Source organism: Hyla sarda, chromosome 10 (assembly GCF_029499605.1).
Source record: "Hyla sarda isolate aHylSar1 chromosome 10, aHylSar1.hap1, whole genome shotgun sequence".
Classification (NCBI taxonomy): Eukaryota; Metazoa; Chordata; class Amphibia; order Anura; family Hylidae; genus Hyla; species Hyla sarda.
Window position 1 is genome coordinate 25,493,247 of NC_079198.1, and position 24,594 is coordinate 25,517,840.

The 24,594-nt window shown below is 44.7% G+C and overlaps 1 protein-coding gene across 5 annotated transcripts in view; it reads left to right on the forward strand.

Annotated features, from left to right (window-relative positions):
* The window catches only part of LOC130294550 (testicular acid phosphatase homolog), a 131,794-nt gene that overhangs the window by 82,580 nt on the left and 24,620 nt on the right, over positions 1-24,594 (forward strand). For all 5 annotated transcript variants that reach the window (XM_056544526.1, XM_056544529.1, XM_056544525.1 and 2 more), the window contains one exon: positions 8,995-9,147. In XM_056544526.1, the coding sequence (XP_056400501.1) occupies positions 8,995-9,147 (153 nt within the window). The remainder of the gene's footprint in view (positions 1-8,994; positions 9,148-24,594) is intronic.

Here is a 24,594-nt window from a genome sequence, read left to right on the forward strand (position 1 = left end):
TAATATATCAAAAGTTTTTTTTGATGAGAGGTACCCTTTAATTTAATTTATAGACTGCTTTTAAATTTCATAAACAGCACCACTCCACTCTACTGGCTGTATCTGGTATTGCACTTCAGCATGATTCACTTGAATGGGTTGCAATACCAGATGCAGACCATAGGTTATAGGGTCCGGAGCGGCGGGGACACGTGAGTATTACCTCCTATGCAGTGGTCTTCAATCTGCGGACCTTCAGATGTTGCAAAACTACAACTCCCAGCATGCCCGGACAGCCAACGGCTGTCCGGGCATGCTGGGAGTTGTAGTTTTGCAACATCTGGAGGTCCGCAGGTTGAAGACCACTATTGGGTTCAAAATCTTTATTTTTTTAGATTTTGCCCCTAAAAATTGTGTGCGTCTTATACACCGGTGCGTCCTATAGGGCGTAAAATACGGTATCTGTGTTATGTCTTTCTATGGTTCACATTGGCCTCTCAGGTTCATCAACCTTTACTACATGTTATCTTAATATGACCTGAAGTGAACTGGCATTTGTGGCGTGAAGTCAGGGACGTCTAGGCCCAACTCCAAAATGTCTGCATTCAGCCGTTTCTGTAGGACACTTTATTAGCTGTTGACCTTCATTTGGATTTTTTCTTTTCATATTAATATTCCCTGCCTGTGTTTTTATTATTAGAGGGGTTTTCCAGGACTGTTATACTGATGGTATATCCTTAGTCATATCCACTAATGGTGGGCCTACTCCTGTGACCCCCTGCTTATTCACTTCTCCTCCTAAAAACATATGCCCACTCAGTGAAACTCAAATACCACAGCTTGGCACATATCCCCACTCCCCCTGATTTCTCAGCCCCTCCTTAATTAAAGGGGTACTCCGGTGAAAACCTTTTTTCTTTTAAATCAACTGGTGGCAGAAAGTTAAACATATTTGTAAATTACTTCTATTAAAAAATCTTAATCCTTCCAGTACTTATTAGCTGCTGAATGCTACAGAGGAAATTCCTTTCTTTTTGGAACACTGATGACATCACGAGCACAGTGCTCTCTGCTGACATCTCTGTCCGTTTTAGCAACCATGCATAGCAGATGCATAGCAGATGCATAGCAGATGTACGCTAAGGGCATGGTGGCTCAGTGGTTAGCACTGCTGCTGGTTAGCTCAGTGGATAGCACTGCTGCCTTGCAGTGCTAGGGACTTGGGTTCAAATCCCACTAAGGACAGCAATAAATAAAGTGTTATTATTATAATAACGTCAGCAGAGAGAACTGTGCTCGTGATGTCATCAGAGAGCATTCCAAAAAGAAAAGAATTTCCTCTGTAGTATTCAGCAGCTAATAAGTACAGGAAGGATTAAGATTTTTTTAATAGAAGTAATTTACAAATATGTTTAACTTTCTGCCAACAGTTGATTTAAAAGAAAAAAGGTTTTCACCGGAGTACCCCTTTCATGCAAAGATCCCTGTACATCAGTCAAGGAGGGACTGGAAGATGACAGTAACCAAGGAGGTTTGTCAGGCTGTGGCACTTGAGCAGCCCAGCCCTGCCTCCTTGACACTTGGCTGAGAAACAAAGAGACAAATTTATAAGTTATATATATATATATAACTATATATAACTATAATATATATATTATAAGTTATATATTATAAGTTAAATATATAATATATGCAGCACGCTTTCCTCACTGAGCGCTGGGTCCCGTCCCGCCGCTGGGACCCCCCCATGATCAGCTACTTATCCCCTATCCTGTGGATAGGAGATAAGTACTTTTTTGCCGGTGTACTCAAAAATGCATACCAATCGGAAAACATCACGTTGTAAAGCAGGAAAAGATGAACAGATTGACTGATATATAGTTTTGTGTGCAAGAAATTCAGGACATCTTGTAAATTATTCATGGAAATCCTTGCTCATTCTCATGAATAAATGACAAGTTATCTTGAAACGTTGCCAACAAACTATAGATCAATCTGCTCGGCTCCACCTGCTCTATAACTCGATGGCGGCAGATCGGACTATCCTTATAATGTGACAAGTTCCCCTTACGTAATACATTAACAGAAAACACCGCTACCACAGGTGGATCACAGCGCATGAATATATACATTTAATAAAGGAGACTTCCTCATTTACAGTATTCATATTATCTATGGATAAAGCTGTAAATCAATGGTCTCCAACCTGCAGCTCTCCAGCTGTGGTGAAAATACAACCCCAGTACATCCGGACAGCTGGCATGATGGACATTATAGCTATTTTTATTGCCATAGGAAAAGGTGGATATAAGCCGCAGATAGACACATATGGCCCTGCTTATCTCTTAGGTGAACAAATGATGAAGTGCAGCCATTTAGAATCCATCATGCCAATCCCCCAAACTGGCCTCTTAAAGGGGTACTCCAGAGGAAAAAAATTTTTTAATCAACTGGTGCCAGAAAGTTAAACAGATTTGTAAATTTCTTCTATTAAAAAATCTTTTCCCTTCCAGTACTTCTTAGCAGCTGTATACTACAGAGGAAATTCTTTACTTTTTTTTTTTTTTTATCTTGTCCACAGTGCTCTCTGCTGACACCTGATGCCCGTATCAGGAACTGTCCAGGAAAATCCCCATAGCAAACCTATGCTGCTCTGGACAGTTCCTGACACGGACAGAAGTGTCAGCAGAGAGCACTGTGGACAAGACAAAAAAGAAATTCAAAAAGAAAAGAATTTCCTTTGTAGCATACAGCTGATAAAAAGTATTGGAAGGGTAAAGATTTTTTAATAGAAGCAATTTACAAATCTGTTTAACTTTCTGGCACCAGTTCATTTGAAGAAAAAAAAAAGTTTTCCCCCGGAGTACTACTTTAAACATTAGATCAGTATTTGCCAACCAGTATGCCTCCAGCTGTTGCAAAACTACAATTCCCAGCATGCCCGGACAGCCTCTGGCTGTCCGGGCATGCTGGGTGTTGTAGTTTTGCAACAGCTGGAGATACACTGGTTGGGAAACTCTGCATTAAGTTATCGCTAACGTCAGCACCTGTCCAGTACAAGTTCTGGCCCTGCAGTTAGTTTGGTCAACATAATTATTGGCACCTTTTGAATATTAAAGGGGTACTCCCCTGGAAAACTTTTTTTTTTTTTTTTAAATCAACTGGTGCCAGAAAGTTAAACAGATTTGTAAATCACTTCTATTAAAAAATCTTAATCCTTCCAGTACTTTTTAGGGGCTGTATACTAAAGAGAAATCCAAAAAAGAAATGCATTTCCTCTGATGTCATGACCACAGTGCTCTCTGCTGGCCTCTGCTGTCCATTTTAGGAACTGTCCAGAGCAGGAGAAAATCCCCATAGCAAACATATGCTGCTCTGGACAGTTCCTAAAATGGACAGCAGAGGTCAGCAGAGAGCACTGTGGTCATGACATCAGAGGAAATGCATTTCTTTTTTGGATTTATCTTTAGTATACAGCCTCTAAAATGTACTGGAAGGATTAAGATTTTTTAATAGAAGTGATTTGCAAATCTGTTTAACTTTCTGGCACCAGTTGATTTAAAAAAAAAAAAATTTCCATGGGAGTACCCCTTTAATAATTCCACATTAAATCATAAATATTTGCAATGTTGTTTCATGCTTATAATAGAGGATCTGGATGATTAATATACTGTTGCAAAAGTCATGATATTTTTTATTTATTCATAGACAAGATGTCCTCATAGTTTGGATGAGTAGAGATGTATGCTTGAATGTTTGGGGGCTGCAGCATTATGACAGATACATCTAAGTCAGTGTTTCCCAACCAGGGTGCCTCCAGCTGTTGCAAAACTACAATTCCCAGCATGCCCGGACAGCCTTTGGCTGTCCGGGCATGCTGGGAGTTGTAGTTTTGCAACAGCTGGAGGCACCCTGGTTGGGAAACACTGATCTAAGTGGAGGGAGACTTGTACATCAGCATGATTCATTACTGTCATGGCGCTGTGACTGTGTCATGTGCACTCGCTGACCTGTGTAGTGCTCACAAATAGCCATGACAGAACTCGCTCGCCTCAACTTCTGCGAATTGAATAAATGTTTCTGAAATCTTAGAATGTATTTAGATTTAAGCCTTCAAAAAAACTGGTTTGATCGGGTTCAGTTTCACATAGACTGAGTTTATGAATAGAAGAGCTGGAAAATCATATGATGATTGAAACGTTAAAGGGGTACTCCGGTAGAAAACATTTTTTTTTTTAAATCAACTGATGCCAGAAAGTTAAACAGATTTGTAAATGACTTCTATTAAAAAATCTTTATCCTTCCAGTACTTTTTAGCAGCTGTATGCTACAGAGGAAATTCTTTTCTTTTTGAATTTCTTTTTTGTCTTGTCCACAGTGCTTTCTGCTGACACCTCTGTCAGGAGAAAATCCTCATAGCAAACCTGTGCTGCTCTGGACAGTTCCTGACACGGACAGAGGTGTCCGTAGAGAGCACTGTGGACAAGACAAACACGAAATTCAAAAAGTAAAGAATTTCCTCTGTAGTATACAGCTGCTAATAATTACTGGAAAGATAAAGATTTTTTTTTTTTATAGAAGTAATTTTTCCCACCGGAGTACCCCTTTAAGGAACGGGGGTCAAAAAAGCTACTACCACTTGTGGTAACGGGGTGTGATGAGAGCAGATGTTGTTACCCTAGGGGCAGATGGCATTAACACCTTGTATTCGTGACGCCAGGGCGTGGTTTATCCTCGATACCACTCGAAGGTATACCGCTAGATCCTGGGCTAGGCACGGGGGCAATAATGACTCCGATGCCAAGTTACGGATAACGGTAGCTTTACTGAGGGTAGACAGTTGGTAAAGTCTATACAGTTCAGCCAGGGCCCACGGAGGTGACCAGTGACTCAGAGACCTTAAGGGCTTGCTGAGACTTGTAGTAGATGAGGTCAATTTAATGCAGGCCACGCTGACTTGACAAATGGTGACTGTGACTGACTTGACTGATGACTGACAATACTGAGACTGTGGTTACTTGTAGCTGCTTGTGGCCGCAGACTGGACTTGGGGCCTCCTATGACTCTGGACACTCTCTAGGACTCGACTTGACCTCAGCAAAGACTTGTAAGGGAAGAGCGAGAGTTAGCTCCACCCAGGGCTTATATGGGGGAGACTAGCAGGGAGCCCATAGGTCAGCATCCCATTTTGACAAGTTGCTGACATATTCGTAAGGCTGATCTATAGTTAGTGACTGTGGCTTTTCTATGTTAAAATCCACCTCCTAGCTCACAGGTAACACGGGTTGCTGCTGTGCCTTACCTTTGTTTTGTACTGCAGCTTTGCCTGTTCAGAATGGCTGCTTTGTGTGAGCTTAAAGGGGTACTCCATCCAAAGGATAGGGGATAAGAAGTTGGATCGCGGGGGTCCCGCCATGCTGCACTCAGCGTTCGTTTAGAGTGTAGGGTTCAGCGCCGGAGGCTAGTGACATCATGGCCGTGCCCTGCTTGTGATGTCACGGCCACGCCCCCTCAATGCCGTCACGCCCTATACCTTAGACTTGCATTGAGGGGGCATGGCCATGACGTCACTATCGGGGTGTGATCGTGACGTCACAAGCATCCACCCCGCATCGCCAGTCATTCGGCTCGGAGCAAATTTAGTTCTGTGCACTGGATGATTGGAGTGCCAGAGCCAACATCTTATCCCCTATCCTTTGGTTTTGGGGATAAGATGTCTAGGGGCGGAATACCCCTTTAAAGGGGTACTCGGGTGGAACATTTTTTTTTTTTTTAAATCATCTGATGCCAGAAAGTTAAACAGATTTGTTAATTACTTCTATAAAAAATCTCAATCCTTCCAGTACTTATTAGCGGCTGTATACTACAGAGGAAATTCTTTTCTTTTTTGGATTTCTTTTCTGTCACAACCACAGTGTTCTCTGCTGACACCTCTGCTCATATCAGGAACTGTCCAGATAGCACATGTTTGCTATGGGGATTTTTTCCTGCTCTGGACAGTTCTTGACATGGACAGAGGTGTCAGCAGAGAGCACTGTGGTTGTGACAGAAAATAAAAAAAAATAAATAAAAAAAAAAGAATTTCCTCTGTAGTATACAGCCACTAATAAGTACTGGAAAGATTAAGATTTTTTTTATAGAAGTAATTTACAAATCTGTCTAACTTTCTGGAATCAGTTGATTTAAAAAAAAAAAAAAAAAAAGTTTTCCACCAGAGTACCCTTTATGTTCACCGAAAACTCAAGAGGAAATCAGTTTAAATGGGCACTGTCATGAAATCAAAAAATTGATATGTTGTAGTACTTAAGTACTACAACATATCTCTAATATACTTCAATAAAAAAAAGTGATTTTAAAACAGTTTAAAATCACTTTTAAATTTGGCCACTAGGGGTCACCCTCCTAGTGGCCGAATGCATTCGGCAGTGATGTCACTAATGAATTTCGACTCGTTGAAGCATGGCAACGAGTCGGAATTCATTCACTGCGGTGCTCGCTCCCGCCTGTCAATCAGACGCGCGCATGCTCCCTGGCCTCACACGCCGGCCCCGGCGACAGGTAAAATTACTGTTCTCAATGCTTATGCTTTTGCGGGGAGAGGGGAGGAGGGGTAGTGGATTTAGCGGCGCAGCGGGGCCAGGGGGGTTGCGGCCATCACGGTGTTCACCTATACAGTATGCCTCCAGTTGTTTCCCCGCTACAACTCCCAGCATGCCCTGACAGCCAATAGATGTCAGGGCTGTTACGCCAAGCGCTCCGGGTCCCCGCTCCTCCCCGGAGCGCTCGCTACACTCTCGCTATTGCAGCGCTCCGGTCAGATCCACTGACCCGGTGCGCTGCGATCCTGCCTCCAGCCGGGATGCGATTCGCGATGCGGGTGGCGCCCGCTCGCGATGCGCACCCCGGCTCCCGTACCTGACTCGCTCTCCGTCGGTCCTGTCCCGGCGCGCGCGGCCCCGCTCCCTAGGGCGCGCGCGCGCCGGGTCTCTGCGATTTAAAGGGCCACTGCGCCGCTGATTGGCGCAGTGGTTCTAATCAGTGTGTTCACCTGTGCACTTCCTATGTATACCTCACTTCCCCTGCACTCCCTCGCCGGATCTTGTTGCCATTGTGCCAGTGAAAGCGTTTCCTTGAGTGTTCCTAGCCTGTGTTCCAGACCTCCTGCCGTTGCCCCTGACTACGATCCTTGCTGCCTGCCCCGACCTTCTGCTACGTCCGACCTTGCTTCTGTCTACTCCCTTGTACCGCGCCTATCTTCAGCAGTCAGAGAGGTTGAGCCGTTGCTAGTGGATACGACCTGGTCACTACCGCCGCAGCAAGACCATCCCGCTTTGCGGCGGGCTCTGGTGAACACCAGTAGTGACTTAGAACCGGTCCACTAGCACGGTCCACGCCAATCCCTCTCTGGCACAGAGGATCCACCTTCTGCCAGCCGGCATCGTGACAAGGGCAAGCTGGAAGTTGCAGTGGGGAAACAGCTGGAGGCACCCTGTATAGGTAAACTACGGGTGAAAGTGTCGGCCCCAGCAGGCATCAGTGACGTGGGCCTGCTGGGGAAGTCTGCCTGGTAGTGAGCACACTACCAGGTAGACATAAATGCAATTTTAATATGTAAAAAAAAAAAATTAAAGGCAGGGAGGGGGTTAAGGATAGATGGGTAATAGGCAGGGACAGAAAAAAGAAAAAATTTGATGGTGGGAGCTACCCTTTAAGGGTAGGGTCACATTTGCCGTATTTTGCTGTGTTTTCCTACCCATTGAAGTCAACGGGTAGCAAAATCAACTGCGGAAAATATGTAGTAAAATATGGCACATGTGACCGTGGTGAGCCACCGGTGTTAAGGCGGGACCACGGGGTGTAGCGGTGTAGGTAGCGAGGCCAGATGGTATTAACCCCTGGGGCAAGATGTTGTTAACCCCTAGTGTTCGTGACGTCAGGATGTGGTTGTATGGTGTAGGGCACCGCCAACAACCAACCCAAAACGGCATGTAAAGAATGAGAGTCCAAAGCAGGTTTTGATGCAACTGGAACTTTACTGAAGAAGGCAGTACAGTGGTCCCTCAACATACGATGGTAATTAGTTCCAAACGACCCATCGTTTGTCGAATCCATCGTATGTTGAGGGATCCGTGCAATGTAAAGTATAGGAAGTTACACTCACCTGTCCCCGCCGCTCCGGACCGCGTCCTCACCGCTCCCGATGCTGTCCCAGGGGCTCCCGATACTGTCCCGCTGCTCCGGGTCCACTTCGGGATCCTCCGGCTTCTTACGCATCTTCTGCAGGGTCCGGGCCTCGCTTTCTGGTGACGTTATGACGTTGCTGCGCCGGCACGGCGTGCGCACTGACGTAATAACGACGCCGGAAAGCAAGGCCAGGACCGTGGAGAAGATACAGAAGACGCCGGAGGATCGCAAAGTGAACCCGGAGCAGCAGTTATAGGTAAGTGAACCTGTCCGGGATGCTTAAACTGCTATCAGACAGCAGCTTAAGCATTTTGCGCTGTCGGATAGCAGTTAATGCGATGGCCCCAACATATAAAAGCATCGTATGTTGATGCTGACATCGACATGCGATGGCCTCTGAGAGGCCATAGTATGTCGATTTTATCATATGTCGGGGCCATTGCATGTCGGGGGGTTACTGTATAACGTTTCTTACAGATAGTCAACTTCCACAGAGGTGACCAGGACACAGGGAACCTCTCAGGCTTGCTAGGACTTGTAGTGGTAATAACCTTCATGTATTACTTACATTCACTGTACAATGCTATTAATACAGGTACATACTCAATATACAATACAATAAGGGGGATCCTGCAGGAGAGCCCTGTGGACCTGAGGGACTCTACCTGAGGGGACTTTAGGACTGTACAGAACCATGTTCTGTACCGGGACTCCACATGACCCTACACTAAGTATACATAAGTGTAATTACAAATGTAAAACATTCACTGCTCAATCAATGGTGCAAATCGATGCTTACTATAGTTTTGTTAACTTGTTTTCCACCCTCAGATCTATGTGCGCAGTACAGACTATGACCGGACATTGATGAGCGCTCAGGCAAACCTGGCGGGACTGTATCCTCCAAATGGAACCCAACAATGGCATCCAGATATCCCATGGCAACCAATTCCAGTGCACACTGTGCCTTTATCCAGCGACAGAGTAAGATCCTGAATAATTCTGTATGCCGAGCCGTGTGTTATTTCAAAATTGATGTCTAAAACATTTTTCTGTAGTGACGTTTTTCTTCTGAGACCCCTATGGATGTGCATGATAAGCAATTGTCTGTTGGATTATATCCCTCCGAATGGAGCAATCTCACAATGAGGCTGTAGGATGACGTTTTCCCTGGCAGAATTTTGGGGGCTTTTTTATGGCTAACCTGCACTAAATTTACTATAAAGGCCTTAATAAATATTTTGAATTTTATCTCAGATTTCGCTGGCTCCAGCCACAATGAAAAGGTTGCCTTGACGTGGAATTAATTTGCAACTCTTTTTAGGTCGATGCATCCTTTTATGCTGCCTTTTGCAAAAAGGTGCACATAATAAATAATGTCCACTGCCTCAGAAACAGCACACCGCTGGATTTCACAGTCAGTTTGCAAAAAGGTCATATATATATATATATATATATATATATATATATATATATATATATGCTGGTGTATACTACTCATTGCTGGTATGGTGTCCTTTGATTACCTTCAGGCCATTTGCAAGTTTATACAGTTTTATTGTGAGACACAAAAGCATGACATTTTTGCCAGTGTGTGCTACTTATCTGATGTGCACACTCACCACCACTGTTTCATTATTGTAACTGGGTCATGTGATCACCAGTCTGACCCAAAGAAATTCACAGTGCTTAATGCAGTAGACACACTGGTTGGACACACTGGCTTAAGTTAGGTTCCCACGGAGGAATCTCCAGACCGACCGTGCAGACTGCATTGCCATTACCATAGACGGCAATGCATTTCTGAGCAGATCTGCCAAAAGATCCGCTCAGAAATACATTGATGTCTATGGGGACGGCAATGCAGTCCATGTGGGCGGCGCTGGGACCACGGTCCATGCAGACTGAAAAAAAGAAAATTCTGTTTGGCGATTATGCAGTGTGAACTTAGTCTTAATGTGATAGGGGAAGTGGTCAGTACCGGATCAGCTGACTTCCTGTGAACTACAGGATAACATAATCACCTGCTAGCTCTTAGATTCCTTCCTGCTCTACCCCCTCTCAGCTCTGTCTGTATACTGCTGCTGCTGCTATCTCTGTGGGATCAGGATATATAGTAGTTCCCTTACGTCCTAACCAGTGGCACATATGGAGTATTTTGCCCCCGAGGAACTGGTTAGGACCGGTGGAAATTTATTGACAACCTCAAATTAATAATTGTTTTAGTCCCTCCCACCTCCCCCATTAAAGGAGGAGAGAAACCGAACCCCCTTGTGTTTTTTTCTGTCCTCTGGACAGAGTTAGGATCGGTGGTGGTCCTGAGGGGCCCTCCTTCATATATCACTTTTATATAGCTGTATTCCTTCTGCCCTTTTCTTTTACTGCCGGAGTCTTTCTCCAGCGTCTGCGGCTTGAGCCGCCTTTCTCTCTCTTATCTGACATTTACCATGTTGGTACTGTATATGCACGTCCTGCACTCCTTTATGGCGCGCGTCTCCTGTGCTGCTTCCTGGCGTGCGCTGCTGCTATCATGTCGGGGGGCGGTGCCAGGTCGTGTCACTTCCTGCCTCTACTCTGAGTCTTTACTCGCTCTTGAGGCTTCAAAACATATGTATGTTTGCCTATAACTTTATCCTTTCCTCCTGCTGTGTCCAGGAAGGATTATAGGGCTCTTTATTTCATTTTTAATTGGGATATTAAATGTATTTCCTTTATCTGCCCATTTGGGGGCGGGGCTTACGTTTTGACACCCAGGAGACCATTTAAACCGGCTAGATGCAGTCTTTAAGTCTCCTGGAGCGGTGTTACTTGTTGCTACTTATTTTCTAAGTGCTTACTTACTATAGCTTCTTCTATTAGTGCCTTTCAGTTCAGCGTTTCTATTTTTTCCATGTTTTTGCTCGGTAACATTTTTCTTTGGGAATTTTATTTTTTTCTCTTTTCCCCCTCCCTTTTTTAATACTCTTACTCTCTTTTCAGAGCATGTCTTCAGTGGACGGGTCCAGGGATGCTCCCTCTAAGAAAACTACCTCTGACTACGGCCTCTCCAAGGCTCTTGGATTTCTGCCAGTGCTCCCATCCTGTCTTAACTCCCTTCTCCTTCCATTCTTGGGGGCGGTCGCCTTCAGCATTTCCTGTCTTCTTGGGAAGCTCATATTCAGGACTTGGGTCCTTTGAGTAATCTCGGAAGGTTACAAAGTGGAGTTGGACAGTACTCCTCCACACAAATTCGTCAGGACCAGACTTCTACCTTCCAACAAGCAAACATTCTTGGAAGCTTACATTTTAGAATATCTCCAAAAAGGAGCCTTGGAAGAGATTCCTTTTTAGTGTTGAGCGGCATAGGCCATATTCGAATTCGCGAATATATGGACGAATATTCGTCATATATTCGCGAATATTCGCATATTCATAATATTCTCGATTTATTTTCGCATATGTGAAAATTCGCGTATGTGAAAATTAGCATATGCGAAAATTAACAGACAAAATTAACATAAGCGAAAATTTGCATATGCAAATTTCCGCATATGCGAAAATTTGCACACCAGTCTCACACAGTAGTATTAGAGCCTTCTTTACACCACACAAGCTGGAAGCAGAGAGGGATGATTACTGTGATGTGTACTGTGAAAACAAACAAACAAACAAAAAAAAAAAAAACGAATATTCGTAATTACGAATATATAGTGCTATATTCGCGAATATTCGCGAATTCGCGAATATGCGATATTCGCGAATAAAATTCGCATCGCGAATATTCGCAAGCAACACTATTCCTTTTCATGTTCGGGGGGCACGCATCTATTCTTCTGTGTTCCTGGTCCCCAAAGTTACCAGGGACTGGAGAATGATAATAGACCTAAGGTTTTTCAACCGGTCTATCAGACGCAAATGTTTCCGGATGGAAACAATTCAGTCTGTCATCAATCTTCTTATGCCAGGGAACTTCCTGGAAACCTTGGACCTCAAAGATGCCTACCTTCATATTCCCATCCATCCTGGGTCCAGAAGATTCTTAAGGATTGCTGTCCACATTCAGGGAGTCCTAAAACACTATCAGTTTGTTGCCCTTCCGTTTGGAATTTCTTCGGCCCCACACACATTTACCAAGGTGGTGGTCTTGGTGGTGACAGCTCTAAGACTTCAGGGAATATGTATAGTCCCTTAACTAGATGACTGGCTTCTCAAAGCCTCCTCTCAAGCGATCCTGTCCCAACATATTCAACCAGCTGTATCCTTCCTCCATCAGCTAGGTTGGATAAATCAATTGGAACAAGTCCAATCTCCAACCAGCCACCTCAGTGAGATTTCTGGGGTTCCTATTGTTACGCTATGCGCTCCGGCCTCACACGCTGGCCGTGAGCGCATGGTCCCCTTACCTTCTGCTGCCGACGGGGCTGGGACTCGCACTGCGGGACGCACCCGCATGCGAGCCCCAGTCCGTCATTCTCCGGGTGTTTCCACCTCTCTGCTCCGGTGCATGTGTCCCTGTCCCTTAGGGCGTGCGTGCGCCGGAGCTTTAAGATTTAAAGGGCCAGTACGCTCATTAGTGTAACCACCTGTGTCTTGTTGATAAATTCCTCCACCCTCCTCAGTTCTCTGCTGGATCTTTGTTGCCTTGTGCCCTAGAGAAAGCGTTCCTTTGTATTGCCTTGCCGTGTACCAGATCCGCTGCTCTTGTGACCTTGACCTTGCTTCTCTGCCGCCTGCCTACTGAACTTCTGCTACGTCCCGACTACGCTACTGTGCTGCCTGCCCTGACCTACAGCTATCCTGACTACGAGTTGTCTCATCCCTTCTGTGCTTCGCATCTCCTCAGCCGCCTGTGTGGTCGAGCCGTTGCCGGGGGTTACGACCTGGGTGTCGCCTGCAGCAGCAAGCCCATCCTGCTTTGCAGCGGGCTCTGGTGAAGACCAGCGGCACCTTAGACTCCGTTCCCTGGCACGGTCCGAGTCATCTGCCACACAGGTCCAGCGGATCCACATACACCGGAGTTACTGTCTTCAGAAACGTGAGTGTTACACCTATTAAACTCAGTAGCCATGACTATTCATCTAACTCCCGAAAGGAAGCTGCCGAATCTCTCTTAGTTCCCAGGAGGGTAGCCCTTCATTATCTAATGAGAATGTTAGAACTAATGTCGGCAACTGCGGAGGCGGTTCCTTTGGCATTATGGCACCTACGTCCGCTTCAGTCAGAAGTATTAGCCAACTGGGATCACAGTCCAGAGGGACTAAATTCCGTGCACTCCCTGCCTCCTCTAGTCCGGTCCTCTCTGAGATGGTGGAGTCATCTCCAGGATGCCAAGTCCTTGATCCAACCCAATTGGATCATATTTACCACAGACGCATCCCTTGTAGGCTGGGGAGCGCACTTGTTGGACAACACAGTCCAGGGATCGTGGTCACCCCAGGAGAAGATGTTATCTTCAAATCAGGGCCATAAGATTAGGTCTGTTCCACTTTGCACCTTACATTCAAGGCAAGGCGGTGAAGGTTCAATCAGACAGCATTGACAGCTGTTCTATATATCAACAAGCAGGGAGGCACGAGGTCACAAAGTCTCCTGAGAGAGATAGGTGTCATTCTGGATTGGACGGAGGTGAACCTCACCCACTTGTTGGCCATTCACATCCGGGGAACTAACAATATGATAGCAGATCACCTGAGCAGAGATCTTCCTACTGGAGAGTGGTCTCTTCATCCAGACATCTTCAAGGAGATTTTGCTCAGTTGGGGTATGCCAGAGATCGATCTCATGGCGACGAGGTTCAACGCCAAGGTGTAAAGGTTTTGCTCGCTTAACAGGAAGGACAATCCTGTGGCGATAGATGCTCTGTCAATCCCTTGGAGGTTCAGGCTGGCCTACATCTTTCCTCCAATCTCCTTGATTCCGAGGGTATTGATGAAAATCAGGCAAGACCAAGTCTCTGTCATAGCCATCATTCCCTAATGGCCCAAAAGAGCTTGGTTCATTCAGCTCATTCAGATGAGTCAGGATCAATTTTGGAGGCTTCCCCCAGAGCAAGCACTAGTGTCGGGGGACACTCACAGCTGCTCCAATCTCCAAATGTTCAACCTGACAGCCTGGAGGTTGATCAATTCCTTCAAAATGTAGAAGGGCTTTCAGGGGCCATCTTGAGAACCCTATCGCACTCCAGATCTGAAGCTACGACAAGATCCTACAAAAGAATATGGGATATAGTCTCATTCTGGTGTCGGCTATGCCAAATGTCCGCCATGAATCCTGCCACTTCTGCTGTTATCCAGTTTCTTCAAAACGAACTAGACAAGGGTTTATCTCCTTCCCCTTTGAGAGTGCAAGTGTCTGCCATCTCAGCTTTTCTTGACAGGTCTCTTTCTCAAGATACCCTGGTTAGAAGATTCCTAAAAGGAGCTTCTAGAATCAAGCCTACAATTATTCAACCTATCCCTTCATGGGATTTATCAGTCGTGCTCAGGGGGGTTATCATCTCCCCCTTCGAGCCTTTGGAGGAGGTGGATCTCAAATATTTATTGACATTTAAAAAAAAACGCTGTTCATCGTCGCAATCCACCAAATCTGACATAGCCCTCCGCATTCACGTATCTAAATTTTCGAAGAAAAAAACAACAACACATAAATCCTTTGATGGTATCTGCGAAACGTGTCAATGGCTGTAAGAACTGACCAATCAGAATGTACATTCACTGGTAAAACCCCTGTATTCCTAAAGTGCATGTACTGACTGGCTGTCTGGTAGCGCACCCTACAGTAAAAGGAGGTATTACATGTTCTGTACTACTTTTAACCTATGCCACAATTAGCTGCTCCTTTGGACACCAAGTAAGGGCGGCTCCATTTTACTTTTTTGGGACATTGCGTGTACTGTACAGGACCCTGAAGAAGCTCCTTACATAGACCAGTGTTTCCCAACGAGGATGCCTCCAGTGGTAGCAAAACTACAACTTCCAGCATGCCCGGACAGCCGAAGGCTGTCCGGGCATGCTAGGAGTTGTAGTTTTGCAATCGTCGGAGCCACCCTGGTTGGGAAACACTGAAATAGACAGTGATTTACAGCTCAAAGCAGATCTTTCTTACTTTTATATGTAAGGACTTGCTTTATCTGTATTAGTTATCTACTTATTTTTGTTTAATCCTCACTTTTTCCTATTTTTGGATGACATTTTGGTGGCTTCAGAACCAATTACCAGGTTTCCATAGAGTTATGGTCTCAACATACAATGGTTTCAACATACAATGGTCGTCCTGGAACCGATTAATATTGTAACTTGAGGGACTACTGTAAATCAGTTTGCTTGTAAATGGTCCCAAAATAATAAAGCAATAACAGAACTATGAAGTGCTGGTTTTAGGCAATGCATTTTGTGGTGGTGACAGATGGTGTAGATGTATGTACGGTCCATTAGGTTTCTAATTTATATTTTCGGAAATGTATTTCCTTCCCTTTTATGCTAAAAGCTAACCACACTCATACTCCATTATTTCACTATTAGTCTTGCATTTCTAATTGTATACATTCACATTTTTCGTACCATTGTAATAACTATTTAATATTTATATACAGATACATATGTATAAATATGGAGATAGATGGATAGATAGAAAGATAGATAGATAGATAGAATGTGCAGAAAAACAGCACATAAAAAAAATAAATAGGTAATTGGGAGGGTGCGAGTCGCCATGGCCTGATTCAGGGGTCCTATAGTGGTGTGAAATGAAAAAGATCACAGCACCTACACTCTTTCATAGAGCATTTCATAGAGCTCTGTGATCTGATACTTGAGAAAGGGTTTGTGAGGGAGCGGAAACATTGTACGGACATGGATAAAAAACCTTAGGCTTGCATTGAGGGGGCAGAGCGTGACGTCACACGGGGCGGAGCCATGACGTCACTATGCTCCGTCCCTGTGATCGCTAGTAATCAGACCCGGAGCGAGCACGCTCCGGGGGCTGATGCTAACGGGGTGCGGTGTGGAAGATCACGGGGGTCCCCAGTGGCGGGACCCCCGCGGTCAGGCATCTTATTCCCTATCCTTTGGATAGGGGATAAGATGTCTTAGCGCCGGAGTACCCCTTTAAGGACTCAGGGTTTTTCAGTTTTTGCACTTTCGTTTTTTCCTCCTTACCTTTTAAAAATCATAACCCTTTCAATTTTCCACCTAAAAATCCATATTATGGCTTATTTTTTGCATCACCAATTCTACTTTGCAGTGACATTAGTCATTTTACCCAAAAATTCACGGCGAAACGGAAAAAAAAATCATTGTGCGACAAAATCGAAGAAAAAACGCCATTTTGTAAATTTTGGGGGCTTCCGTTTCTACGCAGTGCATATTTCGGTAAAAATGACACCTTATCATTATTCTGTAGGTCCATACGGTTAAAATAATACCCTACTTATATAGGTTTGATTTTGTCGTACTTCTGGAAAAAATCATAACTACATGCAGGAAAATTTATACGTTTAAAAATGTCATCTTCTGACCCCTATAACTTTTTTACTTTTTCCACTTACAGGGCGGTATGAGAGCTAATTTTTTGAGCCGTGATCTGACCTTTATTAACACTTTTTTTTAAACTTTTTTTTTGCAGTGTTATAGGTCCCATAGGGACCTATAACACTGCACTCACTGATCTCTCATGCTGATCACTGGCGTGTATTAACACGCCTGTGATCAGTGTTATCGGCGCTTGACTGCTCCTGCCTGGATCTCAGGCACGGAGCAGTCATTTGTTGATCGGACACCGAGGAGGCAGGTAAGGGCCCTCCCTGTGTCCTGTAAGCTGTTCGGGACGCCGCGATTTCACCGCGGTGGTCCCGAACAGCCCGACTGACTAGCTGGGATAGTTTCACTTTCACTTTAGAAGCGGCGGTCAGCTTTGACTGCCGCTTCTAAAGGGTTAATACCGCACATTGCCGTGATCGGCGATGTGTGGTATTAGCCGCGGGTCCCAGCCGTTGATGAGCGCCGGGACCGACGCGATGTGATGCAGGGTCGCAGCGTGACCCTGCTTTATATCGCGGGAGCCGGCGCAGGACGTAAATATACGTCCTGCGTCGTTAAGGGGTTAACGACCCATTACAATGTCCAGATAAGAAAACCCTTAAAAACGGCCGTTAACCCCTTAACGACGCAGGTCAAAGTAGATCGCCGCTTCTAAAGTGAAAGTGAAAGTGACCCGGCTGCTCAGTCGGGCTGTTCGGGACCACCGCGGTGAAATCGCGGCGTCCCAAACAGCTGACAGGACACCGGGAGGGCCCTTACCTGCCTCCTCGGTGTCCGATCGGCGAATGACTGCTCCGTGCCTGAGATCCAGGCAGGAGCAGTCAAGCACCGATAACACTGATCACAGGCGTGCTAATACACGCCTGTGATCAGTGTAAAAGATCAGTGTGTGCAGTGTTATAGGTCCCTATGGGACCTATAACACTGCAAAAAAATAAAAAATAAAAAGTGTTAATAAAGGTCATTTAACCCCTTCCCTAATAAAAGTTTGAATCACCCCCCTTTTCCCATAAAAAAAAATAACAATGTAAAAATAAAATAAAATAAACATATGTGGTATCGCCGCGTGCGTAAATGTCCGAACTATAAAAATATATCATTAATTAAACCGCATGGTCAATGGCGTACGCGCCAAAAAATTCCAAAGTCCAAAAAAGCGCATTTTTGGTCACTTTTTATACCATTAAAAAATGAATAAAAAGTGATCAAAAAGTCCGATAAAAACAAATATCATACCGATAAAAACTTCAGATCACGGCGCAAAATATTAGTCCTCATACCGCCCTGTACGTGGAAAAAGAAAAAAGTTATGGGGGTCAGAAGATGACATTTTTAAACGTATACATTTTCCTGCATGTAGTTATGATTTTTTCCAGAAGTGCGACAAAATCAAACCTATATAAGTAGGGTATCATTTTAACCGTATGGACCTACAGAATAATGATAAGGTGTAATTTTTACCGAAATACGCACTGCGTAGAAACGGAAGCCCCCAAGAGTTACAAAATAGCGTTTTTTTCTTCGATTTTGTCGCACAATGATTTTTTTTTCCGTTTCGCCGTGCATTTTTGGTTAAAAAAAAAGAAAAATGACTAATGTCACTGCAAAGTAGAATTGGCGACGCAAAAAATAAGCTATAATATGGATTTTTAGGTGGAAAATTGAAAGGGTTATGATTTTTAAAAGGTAAGGAGGAAAAAACGAAAGTGCAAAAAACGGAAAAACCCCGAGTCCTTAAGGGGTTAAACGGCCGTTACAATATCCCATTCAAGTCTATGGGATTTTTTTATTATCCTTAATCACGTGTTATGAATAACGGACGTTATTTGTGACAGGAGAAAAATTAGAGCATGTAACATTTTTTTTCCTGTCACAAATAATGTCCGTTATTCATAATGGGTGATAACGGATAAACAAAAAATCCAATAGACTTGAATGGGATTTTGTAACGGCCGTTTAACTACCGTTTTTAAGGGTTTTCTTAACGGGACATTGTAGTGGGTCTTTAAAACGGAGCAACATATAGTGTGAAAGGAGCCTTAGATAGATTGAAGTTGCCACTGATTTCATCAGAATTGGCCAACCACCTCTCCCTTCAGGATACATACATGCTCAGTATGTGTTGACAGGGCTTAAAGGGGTTATCCAGGAAAAAACTTTTTTTATATATATAAACTGGCTCCAGAAAGTTAAACAGATTTGTAAATTACTTCTATTAAAAAATCGTAATCCTTTCAGTACTTATGAGCTGCTCAAGTTGAGTTGTTCTTTTCTGTCTAAGTGCTCTTTGATGACACGTGTTTCAGGAACCGCCCAGTTTAGAAGCAAATCCCCATAGCAAACCTCTTCTACTCTGTGCAGTTCCCAAGACAAGCAGAGATGTCAGCAGAGAGCACTGTTGTCAGACAGAAAACAACAACTCAACTTCAGCAGCTCATAAGTACTGAAAGGATTAAGATTTTTTAAATAGAAGTATTTAACAAATCTGTTTAACTTTCTGGAGCCAGTTCATATATATATATAAAAAAAAAAAAAAAAAAAAGTTTTTTCCTGGAATACTCCTTTAAGGCCTGCAGAAGCGAGTTCCTGCACTTTTTCCACAGCAGGAACACCATTCCCATTAGCATTAGTCCTGCAGGACCAGCCCTTGAGTGGAAATCTTGGGTGAATTCCAACACCTTTTTTTCTCAGAACTTGACCTCTGTGTGTTGATCAAGAGAGATAATATTATCTGAAACATTGCCAGGCTTTGAGACAATAGTAAGTGGTAGCAGAGTTGCCCTTCACAGTACTACCCCAAACTTGCCCAGAAGCTCCCACTAGTAAGCTGCTAAGAAAGATTACGGGAGAGATTTTTCATTGTATTTAGAACCTTTTTTTTATTTTTTATTAGCTTTTTCCGGGCGCACAAAATGTCGCTTGTGCGCCTAAGCACTTTTTTGCAACTTTTGTTGGCATAGAGCATAGAGTAGCAAACAGCTTTACCTAAGAAACTTTCAGTTATCAATTTGCAGTGTTCATGAATTTATGAAATGCGAATGTCGCACGCAGGCATAAAAAAAGTTGAAAACCTCTCTGAAATGTTGCTAGTCAAAGCCAAGTCAGACCTGGCTTAGGCTAAGTTTGTCCACTTGTTTTTTTCAGACTTTTTCTTTGGGGGGGGCGCTTTTACCTTTGTGTGGAAATTTTTTGCTCCTTTGGCAGTTTTTCGCAAAGACAGCTTTTTTGAATTTCGTAGCACAAAATAAAAGATGCAGAAGAGGACTAAAGGAAAGATATCATGATAATAAGAATTATATCTAAGGACATAATTAGAGATGAGCGAATTTTTGAAAAATTTTGATTCAGACGATTCGCCGAATTTTCCGAAAAAATTGAGTTAGATCCGAATTTATTCACGGCCAATAAGGTTGAGAGCCAAAAGTCATCCCGCTGCAAATGAGCATGCATCGTGCCATTTGTGCAAGTGACTCGGAGGGAATCCCTGCCTCCATGTCCACTGCATACTGCCACGGTGTGTCTGGGTCCTGTGTCTTGCCTTCCTCATAACCCTCTAGCTCCTCTAGCTGGTCCTGCTCCTCCTCTCCTGTCAGATGACTAGAAAAACTGCCCATCTCGCAAAACCTAAATTGTGCTCCACTGTGCCCCTCCCCCTCCAGTTCAGCCCTCACAGAGCTCATGTGGCCGTGAGATGTAGGCGCCACATCTCCATTGCCCAGACCAGCAATAATTTCCAACACGTGTTGAAAGAAATGAAGCAGTGGAATGACGTCGTTCATCCCGTAATCCTGGCGACTGACTAATAATGTGGCTTCCTCAAAGGGCCAGAGCAAACGACGGGTGTCACGTATGAGCTGCCAATGGTTCACATTGAATTTACACAGGGGAGTACCCATATCCGCTTGGATCATCAAGAAATAGGTGATGACTTTTCTCTGTTCGTATAGTCTGTCCAACATAAGGAGGGTGGAATTCCAAAGTGTGGAAACGTCGCAAATCAGACTATGTTGGGGGGGTACCGTTCTGCACTGCAGCTCAAGGAGGGTGTGCTTTGCGGTGTACAAGTGGCTGAAGTGCATGCAAAGTTTCCTTACCATTGTTAGGATGTCTTGCAGATTGGAGGAAAACTTCGGGAACCACTTGACAACCAGATTGAACACGTGTGCCTTGCAAGGCGCATGTCTCAGACTTCCTTGTCGCAGCACAGACAAGATGTTCTTCCCGTTGTCGGTAACCATCGTTCCCATTTCCAGTTTTCATTGAGTAAGCCATGATTTGATTTCTTGATGAATTACGTTTAGCAGTTCCTCCCCTGTGTGACTCCGTTCGCCAGGGCAAACCATGGGAAGAACAGTGTGACACCGCTGTGCCCTGCACACATGGTATGCTGGAGGGGCACTGAGACTTGTCTGTGCAGTAGGGGCTGAGGACACAGAGGAGGATGAGGAGGGGAGTTGCACACTGTCACAGGCTGAAGCAGCGTGACATGTACAAGTTGCTGTTGAGGCTGTGCAGTAATCACATTCACCCAGTGGGGCGTAAAAGACATGTATTGTCCCTGACCATAGTAACAGCTCCACACTTCGGGGGTTCTGCCATGCACTTTGGTACACACCCACAGGCTCAAGGACTGGCCTACCTTCTGTTCCACAAAATTGTGCAGGGCTGGTACTGCCTTCTTGCAAAGAAATGACGGCTTGGGATTCTCCACCTTGGCTCAGCACAAGCCATCAGTTCTCTGAAAGGTGCAGAGTCCACCACTTGAAAAGGGAGGGACTGCAGCACCAGCAACTTGGACAGGAGAACATTCAGCTTCTGCACCGTTGGATGAGTGGGTGCATACTGTTGTCTCTTGGATATGGCTTCACCGATGGATTGCTGGCGGGATGACTGACTTGAAGTAGGAGGAGCAGGAGCATCTGGAGTGACAGAAGGAGGGTATGACACACAGCTCCCTTTGGCTGAGGTGTTGGAGCCTTGGCTGACTGAAACAGGGAGCGGCATGCCACTGGGTGATGCAGCAGGCTGGACCACCATATCGGAGCCACGGTTCTCCCAGGCAGCTTTATGAGCCTCACCGGCTGCATATGTTGACGCAGGGCCGTGGTGCCAACATTGGCCATGTTTCACCTTCTGCTGACACATTTTCCATGTGGCCAGGTTAACATTTTCCGGATGCTTGATGAAAAACTGTCACACCTCCGAGTAGCTGATTTTCCCACCAACAGTCTGATTGACTACTACTGCCACCGACTCCAGGAACCCCTGTTCCACTACCTCCCGGGAAGATAGGCTGCCACGAAGCAGGTGGTCTACACCTGGCAGGTTTGGCTCCAGACTTTCCACTTCTGCCACCATGCTGACTGCCAACCATGCTACCACCTTACTGGCTCAGCTGCTGCCTCACAGTCAACCTGCAACCCTCTTGTTCTGATGATGAAGCCCCTTCTGCACCCGGCTCCCAAGTGCGATTGGCTTCATCATCATGAGTTGTGTCTGTATGTCACTGATATCCTCCTCAGGTTCCTCCACAGTGTCTGATTCAGGAGCCTGAACGCTCGCAACACCACCTCCCACGTCACTCTCCTCATCACTACTTGCCCGCCTAGCGGAGGAAGCGGCAGATGTCTCTTCCACTTCTTGGCTGGGCAGTAGCTGCTGACTGTCCTCTAGTAGATCGTCCTCACTAAATAGTGGAGCTGAACCCACTGCATAATATACTTCTGTAGGGGAGGGAACAGCATAAGACAGAGACAATGGGAGGACAGGGACTGCTCCCAGGCCATGCCAACTGAGGGTTGTGTCTGAGGAACCCACCGACTGTTGACTGGGGGTGTCAGATGTCACTTGTGATGAAGTGGATGACCATGTTAACCAATCGATGACGGCAGATTGGTTGCTGGTCGAGACACGACCGCTAGCTGATACCGGGAGCTCAGGCCTCTCGCTGTTACTCCTGCTGCCACTCGCCCCTAGTCTGCTGCGACCTCTGCCTGATGAATTTAGGCCTCTGTCACTCCTCTGTGCATGTCCTGGCACTTCTCTGCCTGACATACTTAGTGCGTATATGAGGGGAGTACAATAGTACACTACTTAGATGTATGCACTTATGAGGGGAGGACAATGCGCTCCAGTATGCTTAAAACAGTATTTGTGTACAACACCAGCCGGTGTGTACTTTTGGATGGCCTTTCACAGTATCTAGGCCCTTAAGACTTTAACAGGAACAAAATAGTACACCACTTAGATGTACGTATGTGGTATGCACTAATGAGGGGAGTGCAATGCGCTCCAGTACGCTTAAAACAGTATTTGTGTACAACACAGCAGCACACACTAGTGCTGCAGCACACAGTCACTGTGTACTACACCCAAAATTGCACTCTCTCTCAATCTCACTCCCTTCCCTATCAGTGCTTCTAGGCTGGATTTGGGCTTGAGGTGAATCGCTGCTGTAAAAAAGCTATTCTCTGCAACTAACTGCTCTTTGTCCCTCTCTGTAATAGAACGCTGTAGTGACTGGGAGGTGAATCGCTGCTGTAAAAATGCTTTTCTGTGCAACACACACTGCTCTCTGTCCCTCTCTTCAACAGAACGCTTATGTGACTGGGAGGTGAATCGCTGCTGGAAAAATGCTTTTCTGTGCAACACACACTGCTGTCTGTCCCTCTCTCTCTGCAATAAAAGGCTGAAGTGGCTGGACGAAAGATGGCTGCGGATTATATAGGGCTGTGACATCACAGGGGTGGATGGCTGCTGATAGGCTGCATGCTGCATGTGATTCAGGGTCATCCCGCCTACCCTTGTTCCCACCTTCCCAGGATTCCTTGCCCCATGTCCTCACATTTGGATCGGAAATTTTAGATGCCCTGGAGCATGGACCGCACTAAATGGAATTTAATGAAGCAATTCTCGCGATAGAATCGCTGTGATATTCGCATTTGTTGCGAATCAAATTTTTCATTTGATTAATTTTCATTTTATTACGATATCCTTCCTTTAGTCCTCTTATTGCCCGATCCCCATCCCTTCTTATTGTCCGTCTCCTGTCGCAACCAGAATACCTGCATCCTGATTCCAAAAAAAAATTATATTGACATGTAAAAAATAGGGAAAAATAAATGATGATAATTGTTCAAAAAATATTTAACATGAAACTAAACAGTAAAAAAATATATACAACTACCCGCAACTCTATACCCTAGGTTTCCGAGAACGAACATCACAGAATTAATTAAACATTAATAACATAAAACACGCACATAAATCTTTTATCATTTAATATTTTTTTATATCTAAATTAAATTCATATATGATATTACCCCTTTTTCCTTATTGCTCCCTGCCAGCTCCTGTCCACTCCTGTCCTGCCCACTATCAAAAACCCTTCTTATCTTCCACGTAAAAATAACATTTTGTTCTTCTACATACAGAACTCCTTAGGTAATAAAAGCGTTTTTTATAGCTTTTTCATTCCCATAGACTTCTATGTGAGAAAGACGCCAAGATTTTGCTGAAAAAAATTCTCAACATTCTTGCGTTTTTGAAAAACTACCCAAAAAGGCAGAAGAACACAAACAGACTGAAAGAAAAAGCCAAACCAAAAAAACGGCTATTGGATATAGCATTTTGCAATTCCCTATTGAATTTCAGCTAACATCTGGCAGCAGCGTTTTTGCTCAGAAAAAACTCCATGTGGTCGATCTGGCTGTTTTTGGAAGTTTTTACAAACAAAATCAAAGTTGAAACTTAGCCTTACAAAACTGCCTTTGGAGAGCATTTTTAAAAAATCTCACAAAAAGTCTCAACTGACACTGTCAGCACTGGTTGGACAGAGAGAGTTAAAAGTGTTTTGGGATACACCCCTTTTTACAAGGGGAACACCCATTTATCAATGTATTCATATATTTCCATG